Below are 17,690 nucleotides of genomic sequence, written 5' to 3'. Positions count from 1 at the left end.
AATATCTAGACGTCGAACGAAGAAACAGTCAAACAGCTTCGCTAAGCGATAAACAAACACCCCGAAAATGAGGAACCAAAACACCAACAAATATTGTTCCCAGGACATTGTATCCTTGTGCTTTATAACCTAGCCTCTAAGCAAAATCATTTGAAATGACAAGCAATTAACAAAGCATTTAAAAATAAAATATGATTTGAAAAAGGCAAACAATTCAACTCAAGTAAAGTAAATCTATAACAAAATAGTTCATATCCTTCATTACTTTACATCTAAAAGTCCTCTACCTCCTGCCCCATCAGTGACCTTAAAATGGGGAAGAAAGAAACTATTACTGAATAGAGTAAAAAAAGAGTAATCCTAATTTGTAGTACATACAAGAAAATGACGGGTCAATAATAGAAATCAAAGATTCTTTGACCCACCAAATCCCCCATGTTCCCAAGTCCCAACAACCATATCTTAGACCATAATTCATATTTCACACACAAAAACATTATGGTACTCTATTACAAGTTTGTCTTGTCACTTCCATATTTTTCCACAAGAGGGTGTGTTGATGAGTAGTCCATTTGACCAAATTGCCCTTGCATTGATAGATAGTGAAGTCATGATCTTGGGTGCAGTGCATTGGCCCAAAGGTTAAATGGCATAGGCCTGGGTTGGGCCTGGACTAGAGCTGTTGGTGTGGGCCCAGATGAGGATGAGTTTGGTGGGGGCCCAACACGTTCACATGAAGGGCACATGGTGAGGGTGGTGGGAGGGGTCATTTGCATGTAGAATTGAGGTGAAAGCTTGAGTGCCCTCAACTCCTGAACTTCCTTCTGTAATCTCCTGTTTTCCTCTGTCAGATTCTCACAACATCTCTTCAAGAACTCACAGTCAACTTCTGTTTGCTTCAACTTTGTCCTGTTCATATAAATTTGCATTAACCCCATTAGTCAAAAATCCAATAACCATTGGAGAAAAACGACAAAAAAGAACTAGCACTCCTATTTCATATGAATTTAACTTATATGCGACCTCAATCTTGAGTTTAGGAGTCAATAATTTGTTGAGTAGGACGTAAGTGTACTCAATCATTAGATACAGCATGTTTCTACTTTTCCTTTGTACTATTGCATTCTTGCACTATTAATGCAGCTTAATATGTTGTAACAAAGTTACTTAGAGTTATTTTTCAAGTTACCACGTCCTCTTAGTATAGGGAGCTAACCGTTTAAAAAAAAAATCTTAACATTGCAAAGTTAAATTTTTGAATTAGCAAGCTGCCTACCTTTGCTTTTTAAAATTAACTAGTCTCACCTAACATAAAAATTCTTCTAAGAAGTTAAATACCAAATGGATCTAAACAGACAACGACTCCAACAACTAATTGTACTATCAAACATTTTTAGAATGATCCATTCAAATAGATTAACAAGAAAATTTAGTTATATCATTGTAAAACACTAAATATATGACCATAAAAGATAGACAAATGATTGTGGTGGACCAAAAAATGGAGCCAGTCAAAAAAAATATGAGGAAACGGTCTTTCGTTGTAGGGTTCCTAAATACGCAACTAAAGACCAAAATAGCATATATGATTTGGTCTCTCACTCACATAAGACATGCTAGCTTTACTAATCTTTTTAGTCATTGTTATTGTTACTCCATCATTTTCATTAATCATGATGATCATCATCATCATCATTATTATTATTATATACTATTGCAGTGGAGTAAAATCCCATAAGTACCCTTGCAAGAAGACAAAATCACAAAAATGTCTCACCTTGCCCTTCTGTTCTGAAACCACACCTCAACTTGCCTAGGCCTCAATCCCAGTCTTTTAGCCAAAGCCAACTTTTGTTTCTACAAAAAAACAAAAGTACACAAGCAATAAGTCAAATCTGTACAGCAAATGTCCAAAATACCCCTGAAAAAAACAAACTTTTTTTACAAGAAATTACTTCCTACTTACAGGATTGAGGGTGTTGTGTTCTTTGAAACTTTCTTCAAGAACAGCAGATTGGTCTTTAGAAAGCCTTAGTTTCTTTCTAGAAGTTTCTCCATCTTCTTCATCACTCATAGAAGCCCTTCCCATTTCATGTTCTTCACAGTTATTTGTTTCTCTTTCACTTCTCTTATTTCCACTAATACTGGAAATCGTACTGTTCGGCGACGACACGCCGGCTTCCTCATCGGCTTCAGCCGTCGCCGGCAGCCGGTTCACGTCGATTCCCTTAAGGAAAGTCCTCGTCTCCACTCTGCATGCCTCAGAGTTTCGATCTGTAAAAATAAATAAAAGTTTAATATTTATGCACTGACATAGTATATAACAAAGGGAATTTTCGAAAATATACAGCTTATGAAAATTATTAAGCCACGTAGCTAAATATACAATATTACACAACATTATTATAACTGGGAAAGCGTTATGTATATCAATCTTATGAGCTAAATCGGTAACAAACTCAAAATATGGGCTACGTAAATATTTTCAAAAATAGACGTAGAGCGTAACTTTCTCTCGAAAATATTTATAGAATTAGATCATTTATAAAATCAAATTGTAATATTCACGTTAATCGTTGAAAATATAATGCTCTTTAAGGAATGAGACGTAAATGACTTAATTTTTTGCTACAACTTTTTTGGGTAAATGTAAAAAGGGTTGTTAAAAAGGACAAATTATTCAATAAAAAATGAGATTTTAACTAGATCTGAAGATTATAGGAAGAAAATCTGAGATTTAACAAAACATGCATAGATCAAGAGTACTAAAACAAATTAATACCTGAAGAAGGGAATAAGGAATCAGTCCAAGAAGTTTTGTGCATAAGATTAACAGGTGAAGATGAAGGGATGAGATTTAGCTGATGATTATTGGTTGTATTCTTGTTATTATTTGGAAAACTGAGGCTAAGGCTCAACCCCAAATCTTCTTTTTCCACCATCATTTTTTTTTTCAAGGGTCTTAAATTTCTTGAAGAAAATAGAGTTAACAAGTGCAGTGATATGAAATAGAATTTTCAGATTTTCAGGTAAGAAAGATGATGAGAATTAATGGGGAGATGTTTTGAGAGAGAGAGAGAGAGAAAAGAGGAGGAACTTTGCAGTGTGTTATGAGTAGGAAGTGCCAATGAAAGGACTTATATAGAAAGGATACAATGCATCTTTGGCCCTTTTACTTTAACAATAAAATTATTTGGAGAATAGTGAGTAGTAGTAGTAGTAGTGGGTTATTACACAAAGAGTCAAATGATGATGACAAGGAGTGTCAGGGGGTACCAATTATCACAAATCATAGCTTTTGCCTTCTCTAAATTATTACCTCCATCTTCACTGGTCTTTTCTTTTTTAGGGGGACCCGTTTCCTTCTTCCCAATAGACTTTTTTCCACTTACTGTTGTTATTTATGGCTATGGACTGTGGTAAATGTGAAAGGAGCTTGAAACAATCAATGATAGAGGACAACTTATTCTCACTTTATATGCTGCTGCTGCTGCTGCTGTGTAGGAGTAAGAACATAATTAATTGTATCAAAATAATTATACTAAACTGTATCAAAATAATTATAGCCTTTTTTTTAATTAAAAAAAATTATTTAGCAAATTAAGAAAAAATTAACCTTATTTTTTATATTTATCTCTATTAAGTATTATATGATCAAATCTCAATGTCTATTTGTTTAGAGATTATTTAATCAAATTACCTATTTTTATCTAGCAATTAGTATATTTTCTTAATGGATGTGCAAATGGCTAAGTGAACTCTTTTTTATCCAGAGGGAGTACTAAACTATCTTTTTTTTTTTGGTCATTTGAACGCAAACGACATATTTTTATACCTAGTAAACATTTACATACTTCAAATATTTTATTTTACGGTAAGCATATAACTATATAATTTTACAACAACAACAACAATATAACTAATGTAATCCTTTAAATGAGGTCTGAGGAGGGTGGGGGATACACAGCTAGGGGTGTTCACGGTTTAGTTAAAAATCGATCCAAACTGAAAATCAAACCAAACCGACTAAATGAACCGATATTTACTTGGGTTTGGTTTGGTTTGATTTTGAATTTTTAAAAACCGATAATATTTGGTTTGGTTTTGATTTTACTAAAAGTAAACCGAAGAAAACATCGAACCGAACCAATAAAATTTATAAATAATTTTTATAATTATATATATACAACATGTTGATTTTTATAAATGCTTTTAAATAATTTATTTACTTTGTAAGCAAAATTTTATTTATCTCTAATAGAATAATGAACTTTATACCTTTAAGCCGATTTTAAAAAAGCAATTCATGAATTCTAACTCATTTATTCAAAGAAACAACTATGAGATTTACCTAGATTCATTTTTTGTATTTCTTATAAAATTTATTCACTTAAATAAAATCATAAATCCTAAGACATTTTATTTATAATACAAGAAAACTATAGCTACTACAATAAAAAGATAATAATGAATTATAAGTTGAAAAAAGTTCAAAAATTCTCTCCTTATTGTATGAAAAAGAGAAATACCGTTAGTTTTAATTTCTTAAAAACCAACCCAAACCGACTACAACCAAAACGGTGATTATGTATTATATTTGGTTTGGTTTGGTTTTAAAAAATTTAAAAACCAACTTAATTGATTTGGTTTTGGTTTTAACCTAAAACCGACCCATGAACACCCCTATACACAGCCTTACCTCTACCTTGTGAAGTGAGAGAGGTTGTTTCCGATAAACCATCGACTCAAGTAAAACATATCAAATCAAGTATGAAAAGGGTATAAATACATAATTTTATCGACACAAAAATGGCATAATGTATTTAAAGTTATAAGAACGGAGATCGATTCGGGATTTGAATTTTAAGATTCTTACAGCAACCCCAAATTAATATGTAATAATAAATGAGTTTATTATCAAATATTTATAGATATTCAGACTTAAAAAATATAATAATATAAAAGATCTGAACTAAAATTATTGAATTTGGACGCACACACGACACTTTAGATCCGCTCATATACCATGATTATTTCTTAAATTTGTACCTAAGCTAACACCTTTATATAAAAATAAATGGACAAAATAATATAATAAAATAAAAATGCATATTATCTGTTAATTCATTTAGTAAAAATATTGAGTGCCAAGAAATTATTTTGTTATATTACTTAGTTAAGATGAGGTGAGTTTAAGTCTAGTTAAATTTTTTCCATTAGTCTAAATTTTGGTAAACATAGTTATCAGGTACTTCTTGGTGGTAAGAGATACTCGCTCTGTTCTAAAAAGATTGTCTTAGTTTGATTTGACACGAAATTTAAAAAGTAAATGAAGCCTTTTGAAATGTGTGCTTCAAAAAAAGCCTTAAATATTTGTGTAAAAAAAATCTCATAAAGTTAAATTATTTCTAAATAAAAAATATGCCAACTTTTTTAGAAAAAATTAATAAAATTATCCGATGAAAATAAAATAATATTTTTAGGACGGAGAGAGTACACTAAGATTATAAGAGAAAAAATGAAGTGAGTTTAGGCTTGGCTTTGGTAGTTAGATAATTAAGCTGCATGGAGTTCTACTTTTTAGTTACGATTCTCTCGCATTTGACCGTGACTGGGCTCCAACAAAACCATTCAATGGTATTAGCTGATTGCACTTCTTTTTATCTTCTCTTTCAATTTTCACTTTTTATTTTTATTTTTATCTTTTTCTACCTGGGTAAAGGGGCTTTTCTGCATAAAAAGAAAAAGAATCAACTTTATTAAGGTTTTACTGGGGAAATATTTCTTTTTCTACATCACATGGTACTCTTCTTTTACACCTGAGGAATCATTTTTTTTTGTTTAAGCAAAATAAAATAAGTATTTGCTCTTTAGGAGGTTGGGGGTTTTGCATGAAATAGATTTTCAAACTTTTTAAACTTTGTAAAAATGGAACTCTAAAAATATTTCTAATTTTTTTATGTTGAAGATTGCCCAATACTTTCGCTGTTTTATTTTTACTTGACCAGCTTTTGTATTATAAGCAAATGTCATTCTTTTACCATTCTAATGTATGATGTGAGGTGAATTGAAGGGATTCTTTCACTCTTAATTAATTAGAAGTCTTGGATTCTAGCATTCAAGAGAATAGAGAAATTTTTTATTGGAAACATTCCCCTTTAATGAGTGTTATGTGGCGTGAATCAGAGGTCGTCGAGCAAGCAATTCCAGACGTTGGAGTAAACTAAACGCTATTTCAACCTACAATATTACAAATTCAGATCTCACTGAACCCAAGTCATGTCTCAATTGGATTTTATATATTGCCTTGTTAACTGTTTTTTGAAAGGAAAAAAAAAAAGAATCAGTTAACTTGATTGCATTATTGTTTTAATATCTCTCAGTTATAAGTTTCTTAAAGAAAATACTCCCTCCGTTTCAATTTATGTGAATATATTTCCTTATTAGTTCGTGTAAAAAAGAATGACTTATTTCTATGTTTGAAATTTATGCAATGATTTATAGTCACACAAAACATATGTGACTCATTTAACACCACAAATTTAAATGTCTTCTCTTCTTTTTTAAACTCATATCCAGTCAAATAAGTTCACATAAATTGAAACATAGGAGTATACGTAATTAAAAAATTAAACACTATAAGTGGTTAAAAAGCATATAGGTGTTATAAATATCCAACTAGTGGATATCCATTAATTTGGAAATATCCCAAAATATCCCAAATATCCCAAAATATCTCATTTGTATGTTGCTCCTATAAATAGGATGCACAGATGCAATGTTGAAAGAGCAGAAGTAAGATAATTTGATATCTCTCTACATATTCTCTCTACATATTTCTTCTGTGTATTTACTTCATACTTTTTATTTTATAACACGTTATCAGCACGAGACTCTGTCATCTCGAGCAAATACTTTACAAGCCTCGAAGGTATTGATTTCTTTGTTTTCCATTACTAATGGCAAATCTTTCTAGACGTGAATTTGTAGCCTTAGATATATCCGGCAATAGCTATATGTCTTGGATTCTTGATGCCGAGATACACCTTAATGCAATGGGTCTGAAAGACACCATCAAAGATAAAAACGACGCATCAAACGAAAACCGTGCTAAGGCAATGATATTCCTCCGCCATCATCTTGATGAGAATTTAAAAATGGAATATCTCACGGTTAAAGATCATCTTACGCTGTGGAATGATCTGAAAGATAAATATGATCACCTGAAGATGGTCATACTTCCACAATCACGTTTTGATTGGCTCCATTTAAGGTTCCAAGATTTTAAATCTGTTAAGGCATATAATTCTACAATGTTTAAAATTATTTCTCAACTGAAATTATGTGGTGAAAATATTACTGATGATGATATGCTGGAGAAAACATTCTCCACTTTTCCTGCCTCGAGTATGCTCCTGCAGCAGCAATACCGAGAGATAAAGTTCAAAAAATATTCCGATCTAATCTCACATCTTCTAGTGGCTGAACAACATAACGAATTACTGATGAAAAATCATGAAAGCCGACCCACTGGTACTGCCCCATTCCCTGAAGTGAATGAGACAAATTTTCGCCATTTTAGGCGTGGAAGAGGTCGTGGCCCCAGTCGTGGTCATGGTCGTGGTCGAGGAAGGAATTTTAATCATGATTCTCGTTTTGCACCATATAATACCCTTCACCACCAGCAGTGTAAAAGGAAGGATGAAAAGCATGAAGTTGTGCAAAAGAAAAATTCAGAAAATAATTGCTTCCGATGTGGAGGAAAAAGGCACTGGTCACGTACCTGTCGTACGCCAAAGCACCTTGTTGAGCTATATCAAGCCTCCCTCAAAAGGGCAGAAAATGATGCCGAAGCAAATTTTATGTCTGAAGATAATGTTGAGCCCATGCATCTAGATGTGACAGATTTCTTTGAACTCCCTGAAGGGAAAAAAATAGATCATATGATCGGTGATGGATCTGTATTAACTTAGATATTTCATACATGTCATTTGTATTATCTAATGTGGTTATGTTTCCATATATATATAATAAAGTGTGTGAAATACTTTGTCTAATCAAAATATCTACTTCGATGTTTACTTTGCCTATTCTTTCGTTTTGAAGAATATATGGAAAATCCTCAAATATTATTTGGATCAATGACAAATCATGAAGATATTTGTGTGATTGATAGTGGAACAACGCATGCTATATTCAATGATGAGAAATACTTTTCTCAATTGCGTAGAAAAAGGGGAAATATTAATACAATTTCTGGCAATTCGAAATTAATTGAATGCTCCAGAAGAGCTACTATATTTCTACCTAAGGGGACGAAACTTGTTATAGAAGATGCACTATTCTCTTCTAGATCCCCAAGAAACTTGTTAAGTTTCAAAGATATCCGCCGTAATGGGTATCACGCTGAGACATTAAATGAAACAAATGATGAATATCTTATCATTACAAAGAATGTCTCCGACCAGAAATATATTTTGGAGAAATTACCAACTTTGTCTTCTGGCCTGTACTATGCAGAAATTAGTACAATGGAAGCACACTCAATCGTAAACCAGAAGTTTAACGATTCAGGAACTTTTGTGCTTTGGCATGACCGAATGGGTCATCCTAGATCAATAATGATGAGACGAATTATTGAAAATTCAAAAGGACATCCACTTAAGAACCTGAAGATTCTTGAAAGTAGTGAATTTTCATGTGTCGCTTGTCATCAGGGCAAATTGATAATCAGGCCATCACCAATGAAAGTTGACATTGAATCCCCTGCTTTTCTAGATCGTATAAATGGGGATATATGTGGACCTATTCACCCATCTTGTGGGTCATTTAGATATTTTATGGTTCTAATAGATGCGTCTTCAAGATGGTCTCATGTGTGCCTCATATCGTCTTGCAACCTGGCGTTTGCGAAATTATTGGCACAAATAATACGCTTAAGGGCACACTTCCCAAATTATCCTATAAAGGCTATACGTCTTGATAATGCTGGAGAATTTACATCCCAAGCTTTTTATGATTATTGTTTATCAGTTGGGATAAAGGTTGAACATCCTGTAGCACATGCTCATGCCCAAAATGGCCTTGCTGAATCATTTATTAAGCGTGTGCAATGGATAGCAAGACCATTACTTATGAAAACACGGTTGCCTACAACCGTCTGGAGTCATGCTATTTTACATGCAGCATCTCTTGTTCGTCTTAGACCGACTCATTATAATAAATACTCGCCGTCACAATTAGTATTTGGTCATGAACCAAATATTGCTCATCTCCGAATCTTTGGTTGTGCTGTATATGTGCCTGTAGCACCACCACAGCGCACTAAGATGGGCCCCCAAAGAAGGTTAGGAATATATATTGGGTTTGAATCACCCTCCATTATTCGCTATCTTGAGCCATTGACAGGAGATTTATTCACTGCCCGATTTGCAGATTGTCGATTTGATGAAACAAAATTTTCACAATTAGGGGGAGAGAGAAAAGAAATCAAAAGAGAAATTGCGTGGAGAGTTCCATCACTATCTCATTTTGATCCACGTACCCCTATATGTGAGTACGAGATCTAGAAGATCATCCACTTACAGAAAATAGCAAATCAAATGCCAGACGGATTTACTGATTTGAAAAGAATAACTAAGTCGCATATCCCTGCAGAGAATGTGCCTATTCGAATTGATGTTCCAAAGGGACAATCTACTAGTGTCATAGCCTCTGAATCTCATCCACGCCTGAAGCGTGGTAGGCCATTGGGCTCCAAGGATAAAAATCCAAGAAAAAGAAATACAAACAATGATCAGAATGACACTATGAAAGGATCTCATGAAGAGATTCAAGATCTGATTAATTCTGATATTCCTGAAGAAATCAACAAACCTGAGACTTCAGTGAGTGAAGAACTATATCGTTCGAAAATTGTGGTGAATAGTGTTTTTGCATATAATGTTGCACTAAATATTATAAAAGGCAGTGAGGATCAGGAACCTCAATCTGTCGGAGAATCTCGACGAAGATATGATTGGCCAAAATGGCAAGAAGCAATTCAATCAGAATTGAATTCACTTGCTAAACGTGAGGTTTTTGGACCTGTAGTCCAAACGCCTAATGGTGTAAAACCAGTTGGTCACAAATGGGTCTTTGTACGGAAAAGAAATGAGAGAAATGAAATTGTGCGATACAAAGCACGCCTTGTTTCACAAGAATTCTCTCAAAGACCCGGCGTCGACTATGAAGAAACATATTCACCAATTATAGATGCTATAACATTTCGATACCTCATGGGTTTAGCTGTCTATGAAACCCTTGAAATACATCTTATGGATGTGGTTACAGCTTATCTTTATGGTTCACTTGATAATGAAATTTATATGAAAATTCCTGAAGGATATAAAATGCCTGAAGCATTTGGTTTAAAGTCTCGGGAAATGTATTCAATCAGATTACAAAGATCATTATATGGTTTAAAACAATCAGGGCGTATGTGGTATAATCGCCTAAGTGAGTACTTGATAAATGAAGAATATATAAATAATGCCATTTGTCCATGTGTTTTTATTAAGAAAACAAAATCAGGGTTCATAATACTTGCTGTTTATGTTGATGACATAAACCTCATTGGGACTCCAGAAGAGCTCCAAAAGGCGATTGAATATTTGAAGAAAGAATTTGAGATGAAAGATCTCGGAAAGACAAAACTCTGTCTTGGTCTGCAAATTGAACATTTCGCAAAAGGGATCTTTATCCATCAATCTGCCTATACTGAGAAAGTTTTAAATCGGTTTTACATGGACAATTCACATCCTTTAAGTACTCGTATGGTTGTTCGCTCACTTGAAGTGAGCAAAGATCCGTTCCGACCTCAGGAAGAAAACGAAGAGCTACTTGGTCCTTAAGTACCATATCTTAGTGCAATAGGTGCACTTATGTATCTTGCTAATGCTACAAGACCTGACATAGCATTTTCTGTTAATTTGCTAGCAAGATATAGCCCTTCTCCTACACGGAGGCATTGGAACGGGATTAAGCATATATTGCGATATCTGAAGGGAACTAGCGATATGGGTCTGTTTTATACTAACAAAGGTAGTACAGATGTTGTTGGATATGCAGATGCAGGTTATTTATCTGATCCACATAAAGCTCGATCTCAAACGGGCTATCTGTTTACATGCGGAGGTACTGCTATATCATGGCGATCGACCAAGCAGTCCATTGTTGCTACTTCTTCAAATCATGCTGAGATAATCGCTATTCATGAAGCAAGTAGAGAATGTGTGTGGTTGAGATCAGTGATACATTTCATCAGAGAAAGATGTGGCTTGAAGTGTGATACAAAAATACCCACAGTATTATATGAAGATAATGCTGCATGCATAGCTCAATTAAAAGGAGGTTTCATAAAAGGAGATAGAACAAAGCACATTTCACCAAAGTTATTTTTCACACATGATCTCCAGAAGAATGGTGATATTGATGTGCAACAAATCCGTTCAAGTGACAATCCTGCAGATTTGTTCACTAAATCTTTGCCAACTTCAACTCTTGAGAAGATGATATTCAAGATTGGAATGCGAAGACTCCGACATCTGAATCTTGGTCTTCGTCAGGGGGAGTGAAATACGCGTTGTACTCCTTTTTCCTTAACCAAGTTTTGTCCCATTGGGTTTTCTTGGTAAGGTTTTTAATGAGGCAGCTCTCAAAGCGTATTTCTAGATATGTGCACTCTTTTTCCTTCATTAGGACTTTTCGCACGGTTTTTTTTTTTTTAATAAGGTTTTAACGAGGTACATCATCTATTAATGGACATCCAAGGGGGAGTGTTATAAATATCCAACTAGTGGATATCCATTAATTTGGAAATATCCCAAAATATCTCCTTTGTATATTGCTCCTATAAATAGGATGTACATATGCAATGTTGAAAGAGCAGAAGTAAGATAATCTGATATCTCTCTACATATTCTCTCTACATATTTCTTCTGTGTATTTACTTCATAGTTTTTATTTTATAACAATAGGAACATTGTAAAGGAGTTTCAAGAAGAAAACAAGAAATGACACACAGGCACGAGAGCATGTTAACTGAATTATCTGTATCAGTATCCTCCATCCAATAAGCTTAAAACGAATCGCCAATAATGAAGCAAATCAAATGAATAGTCCTGAAAAGGAAATGCACATTAGTAATATGATTGCAATTAATAGACACTATATCTTTCTTCTTCTTCTGTTTTTTTAGGCAAACATCCCCAACTCCATTCCCATTTGAATTTGTCCCCACAACCATCTCCCCAGGGCTCCACTCTTTAGTCTTTTCTTTGTGAAAAGAAATCTTTTATACACATTTTAATTTATAATAATATCATATACTACATATTTTTACGCCATTAGTTTAGAGAACTGAAACTTCTTTAAAATTGACGGAGTGTGAATATGTAAATTACAAATGAGGACAATAGAGTTAATTAGTTGCTACCTATAATGGAAGATAAGGCTACTATGAGTCAACAAGTGATATGGTGAAGGTAAAATTTTCCAATGCTTAAAACAATCACTTTGAAGTTTAATTTTGTAATTTAAAAAGTTATACATTAACTATATTAAGTGTGTATATATATATATATAAACAGGTTATTTAAGAAAAAAAATTATATTTAGCTCCTTATTATAAACACTAATTCGTAATGTTAAAAATGGCAATATTTTGATGTAATCAATTAAATTATAATAATACTAAAATAGTTCCATAAATGTCAATATTTATATAATTCCTTTATCTTATTTTATGTCTTAATTTGTCCGATTGCATAGTTTTAAAAATAAGAGAAATTTTTTAGTTCATTTGAATTTTGTGATGTTAAATATGTCATATGAGATGTTTGAAATTTAAGTGTTACTAAGTATAGAAAGTGATATATTTTTTAAAATATACTAAAAAGAAAAATAAGACAGGAAAATGGAAATAGATCTAGGAATATAATTCAGATATATAGTAGAGGTAACTAATAATTGGGGTGCTTAAATACTAATTAGGCAACTTCCTTTAGAATTACCAACATTAAAGATATATTGCTTATAAAACAAAAATGCTACTTCTTCAAGATAGAGATGCTACCATTAATTTACTAGTAATAGTAAGTGGACTAATTAAGTTGATGGGGCTATATAGAGTTATAACTACGACCAATAATTGTGCATATATAAGGCTACTTAACATGTCTACATCGAAGGTTGTGGAACCATATAGTTTGCTAAAAAGTCTCTTTCAAATAATTTTACACATTCTGATGAGTTTTCAGAACAGAGTTTACTAGGACCACTTTGATGGATGTGGCCAATGAAGCAAGAACGAAATGTTCAATCAAGAAAGAGACGTTTTACTCAATTTATATATAATATAAAGGTAGGCATAGACAAAGTGATGTGGCACCTCTCTATGGTCAGCTTTACTATTTATCTTTTTTGTGGTTTTTTTTGACTTTTTATCTTATTTTTTGTAATAAAAATATTAATATATCAAAGAAAACTTCCATTTAAGATTGACATTTATGTTGTCAAATATGGTGTTCCTCCAAAAGAGTGGATCAGTTGCAACAACTAATTCTAATAACGGACGCAATTTGAATGGGCAATTTCCTGATTATGGCCTTATTGGAAGGTTACAACAATGAACGTAAATATGTAATGATAGCTATTAAAGTAGTACACAGCCTCTTCACAACCAATCCTTTACGCATTTTCCTCTTCATAGTGGAACAATGAGGATATTGCAAGATCGGAGCATCTCCCAAATATTTTCTCTTTTGGGCCATGGTGGAACCTCGATAATTTTGTGATTCATTTATGTTTGTTTCCTCAAGTGTGATTCATTTCTCTCTCACACTCTGTCAACCGGCGAATTTATGTAGTTTATGATGGTAAGTTTGCATATTCGTAAGATGTCAAATAAACCCAAATTTAGCATGCATTTTTCTTAATTTGAAGGCCATGATGGAATCTGCGAGTGCGTGTATAGTATTATTTACTTTTGTACACACTATTAGTTATGTTTTTGATTTTCCACCCGGTATCCGATATCCGTATTAGAGCCTGATTATATTCGGATTCCCGGCGCCTAGGGCCTCATTCGGGGGAAGCGCTCCCTACCAAGATTTTTCCATACCCATGATTCGAACCTGAAACCTCTGATTAAGGAGGAGTAGCCCCATCCGCTGCACCACATCCTTTGGTGGTTGCTTCGTCTTCAGTAAGGTAATTGAGACTCTCCCATACAATTTTGGAGTAATTGTTATTTATTTTGTATTAATAAAACATTCATTTATCTTGTCTTTTATGGCATCAAACCTTTTTTATCCAATACTTCTAATTTAGCACTTATATAATATTTTGGTTGGTAACATTGGCTGGGGTAATATACGTGCATCCTGCTTAAAGAAGTATTAAATTAGGCAAAGCGATGTGACACCTTTCTATGATCCGTTTTACTATTTATCTTTTTTTTTTTTCTGATTTTTTAGGCTTTTCACCTAATGTTTGTAAAAAATATATATATTAATGAGATTACACCATATGCATTCACCATCTCACTTTTTCACATATCAAATCCAAATCTTATGCAATATGCATTAGCAAAAATTGGTCAGATAATACAGACATGAACAGAGCTAGAGAATCAAGGCATTAACAATTCAAGCCATTGGTAATTTCAAGGAATCAACATTGTACCATATTAGCTCTTCATTCATTCTTCAAGTCACCAAACGTCAATCAAATGGACTTAACAAAAGGAATCAGAAAGCTTTTGATGAGCAGTTTAAAGTATCATATCACGGGATGAAGCAAAAAGAAGAAATGAAGGAGGGGTAGATGTTTTGTAAAAGTTTTTATTAGAAGCTACATCTAATCTATATCTATATATAATATAAAGCTAGGCATAGATAAGGTGTTGTGACACCTCTCTATGGCCTAGAAACACAATTATCTTTTTTTTTTTTCCTTTTTTGACCTTTTTTTATTTTTTGCCTCATTTATGTGCTATGTTAAAAAAACTTAAAAGTCACTCCTTTAACTCTCTTAATTACATTAAATATGCTATATATGTTAAAAAACTATAAAAAAAATACTTTTAATTATCTTAATTATGTCCAGCAAGTCATTTTTCTTTTACCTCCTTTTTCTTTTAATTTTCTTTTTTCATTTTGCTCCTTCAATTTATTTAACACAATGGAATGTCAAAGAAAAAGAAAGTTTTTTTTTCTCCATCGTCAAAGAAAATGAAGTGTCTGAGAATTTCGCTTTGCCTACCAAAGTCCAAATAGCCAATAAAGTCTGAAAGTAAATGGGGGTACGTTTCTTAAACCCCACGTAGGAGTATTTTTTCCTCTTCTTTATTTGCTTTAAAATTTTCACCTCCATAACTCATATTTAATTACTTATTCAATTTATACTCTTAATTATATTCATAACTCACATGCTTTTTATATTCATAACCCCCAAATATTTAGTGCAAAAGTTTAAGATACCGTATGATATTCCTCCATTTTATCTATATAAATTCATAATTTTTATTTTATGAGACCCCTATCTAATGTTATGCTTTTCATTCCATATTTGAAGTAGCAATGCCCATATATCATCACTGTAAATTAGATTCATGCTTTAGTTTGGCTTGGTGAAGAACGCTCTTGAATGTTGATCGGTTTGCGAGAAGGGATGTCGACCAAAGTTGAAAGATTATGCACTAATTATTATGTATTTATTTTGCCATCTATTTTCTTACGATTAAGGTCCTAGGCTCCTAATTAGGAGGATGTGTTTGTTGTACTTTTTTTCATGTTTACTTTTTTCGTTTGTTTTCTTTGTGAGACCTCTTTAATTTAGTTTTCTATAAATGAGTTTCTAATTGTTTCAAGTCTGTATTTTTGTTTGGGCTCAAATTAGTCATTTGTGATTTTGTTGGAAGTATGCTACCTACTAACCAAGGTCCAAAATTTACAATTTGTTGCTTAAAATCTATAGTTTGCTGCAAGGTTGTATTTAATTTGCTTTAAAATTGGTGCGTTTTTTGTATCCTCAGGATTTTGAATTCACGCCAATTCTCCTTATTTTATTTTTTAAAAGTTTCAAGAATAGATGTCTTAATTATTGTAGAAATAGATGTCTTAGTTATTGTATAGAAAATTCCAGCGGAAGACTCTTCACCTGCCATGGCAAAGCTAGCATAAAAATGTTACTCATTTGAGGATGCTAACCGAAAAGGATCTTCAACAAGTTGACAAGAATCTCTCTATAAAGCTTTGTGTTGAAGGCTTACTGGATATAAATTGGTAAATCATTGCTGAGCATGTTCCTTCTTCTCGGTCTCATGGTTACTAATGAAAGCATTATTTCATGTTTTTGGGTGTTTTTATTTTTTTTCTTTTTATTGGATATGTAGAGTAGATTTCTCATGTAATTTTTCAAAATATTATAAGTACTTTTACTTTTATGCTGGGGAGGAATAGGTGTTATTGATTTGTTTACTCTTAGTGCTGATTATCCCTAGGGTTAGAGTCAATTTAAATTTTTGCTCAATGATATTATGTTCATTTTTTAAATACAGATCTTTAGTGCAATTGTTATATTCACTCATTCAATGTTAGTTTTTGTACTCATGGTTATGAGGAATGTCTTTTACTCAGACAAGACAGTATTCTACTGAGTTTACATAAAGTTGTCTTTTCTAAGGGTAAGTATAGAAATGAAAGAAAGAGTTACTTAAGGAACCACAAAAATTAGAGAAGATAGGACACTAGAGAAATTTATAACTCTCAAGTTTCAAAAGGAAGATCCGCTCCAAAAACAATAATGCATGCATAACTGGTAGAGATATAGCAGTCGGACTCTTACTGCTCAATCTAATTTCCACTTTTTTATTTGATCTATTTGTAACTATAAATTGCAGCATGATTCGAGATTTATGTTTTCATAATATATTTTTAGTTATAATTAGCCTCAATATATAATTACTGAGGTTTGGCTTGCAAGGCCAAACTTCGTATATTGGAAGTTTGTTGGCACAAGAAATGTCAATTTTGAGGCAAATTTATGATTTCAAATGCAAATTTTTGCAACTTCAATTGTGTATGTCGAAAGTTATTTCCAAATTGGTGAAAGTTAAAAGAAATTACAACCTAAGACTGTAGCTTAAATAAGGGGTTCCAGAATTGGCTATATGTGCGCTTTCCCAGTATCAAATGGTTGAATACATTTGATGAATTATTGTTACAAAATAGAACACTAAAAGTTCGTTTGGTAGGAAGGATGGGACTATTGGTCTCACGGAATTGAAATTATCCCATGTTTGGTTGGTGGGAAAATTCTTTTGGTATCTCACCCAATCCCATCTATATGAGATAAAAGGTGTTATAAGTTATCTCATCCTATCCCGTTTATATGGATAACTTATCGCTCCTACCAAATGATCCCTAAGGACTGAGAGTGGGATGAATTAAAAAAAAAGAAGATTTTTTCTATTAATTTTCTTCCAAGTCATTTTCTTATTGTGGTTTTTTTCCTTTTTTAAAATGTTAATAATTTTTAGTATTTAAATATTAGGAGAAGATTAGTTCGTGAATTTCAATGAGATCTTTCGTGTTTATACTTATTACTACTTAATGTTAAATATTAGAGAAAAATTAGTTCCTAAATTC

At 32.7% G+C, this 17,690-nt stretch overlaps 1 protein-coding gene across 1 annotated transcript; it reads right to left on the bottom strand.

The window, feature by feature from the left end:
- Positions 1 to 213: 213 nt before the first annotated feature.
- On the bottom strand, positions 214 to 3,123 carry LOC132635145 (homeobox-leucine zipper protein HAT4-like). Its single transcript, XM_060351408.1, has 4 exons — positions 2,783 to 3,123; positions 1,967 to 2,274; positions 1,778 to 1,857; positions 214 to 909 (listed from the first exon to the last, which is right to left on the bottom strand). Exons 1-4 carry the CDS (start codon positions 2,943 to 2,945, stop codon positions 609 to 611), a joined length of 852 nt encoding a protein of 283 aa, XP_060207391.1. The 5' UTR covers positions 2,946 to 3,123; the 3' UTR covers positions 214 to 608.
- Positions 3,124 to 17,690: the final 14,567 nt, after the last annotated feature.

The sequence above is a fragment of the Lycium barbarum genome, chromosome 4 (assembly GCF_019175385.1).
Source record: "Lycium barbarum isolate Lr01 chromosome 4, ASM1917538v2, whole genome shotgun sequence".
Taxonomy (NCBI): domain Eukaryota; kingdom Viridiplantae; phylum Streptophyta; class Magnoliopsida; order Solanales; family Solanaceae; genus Lycium; species Lycium barbarum.
This window is presented reverse-complemented; position numbering and strand designations above follow the sequence as displayed.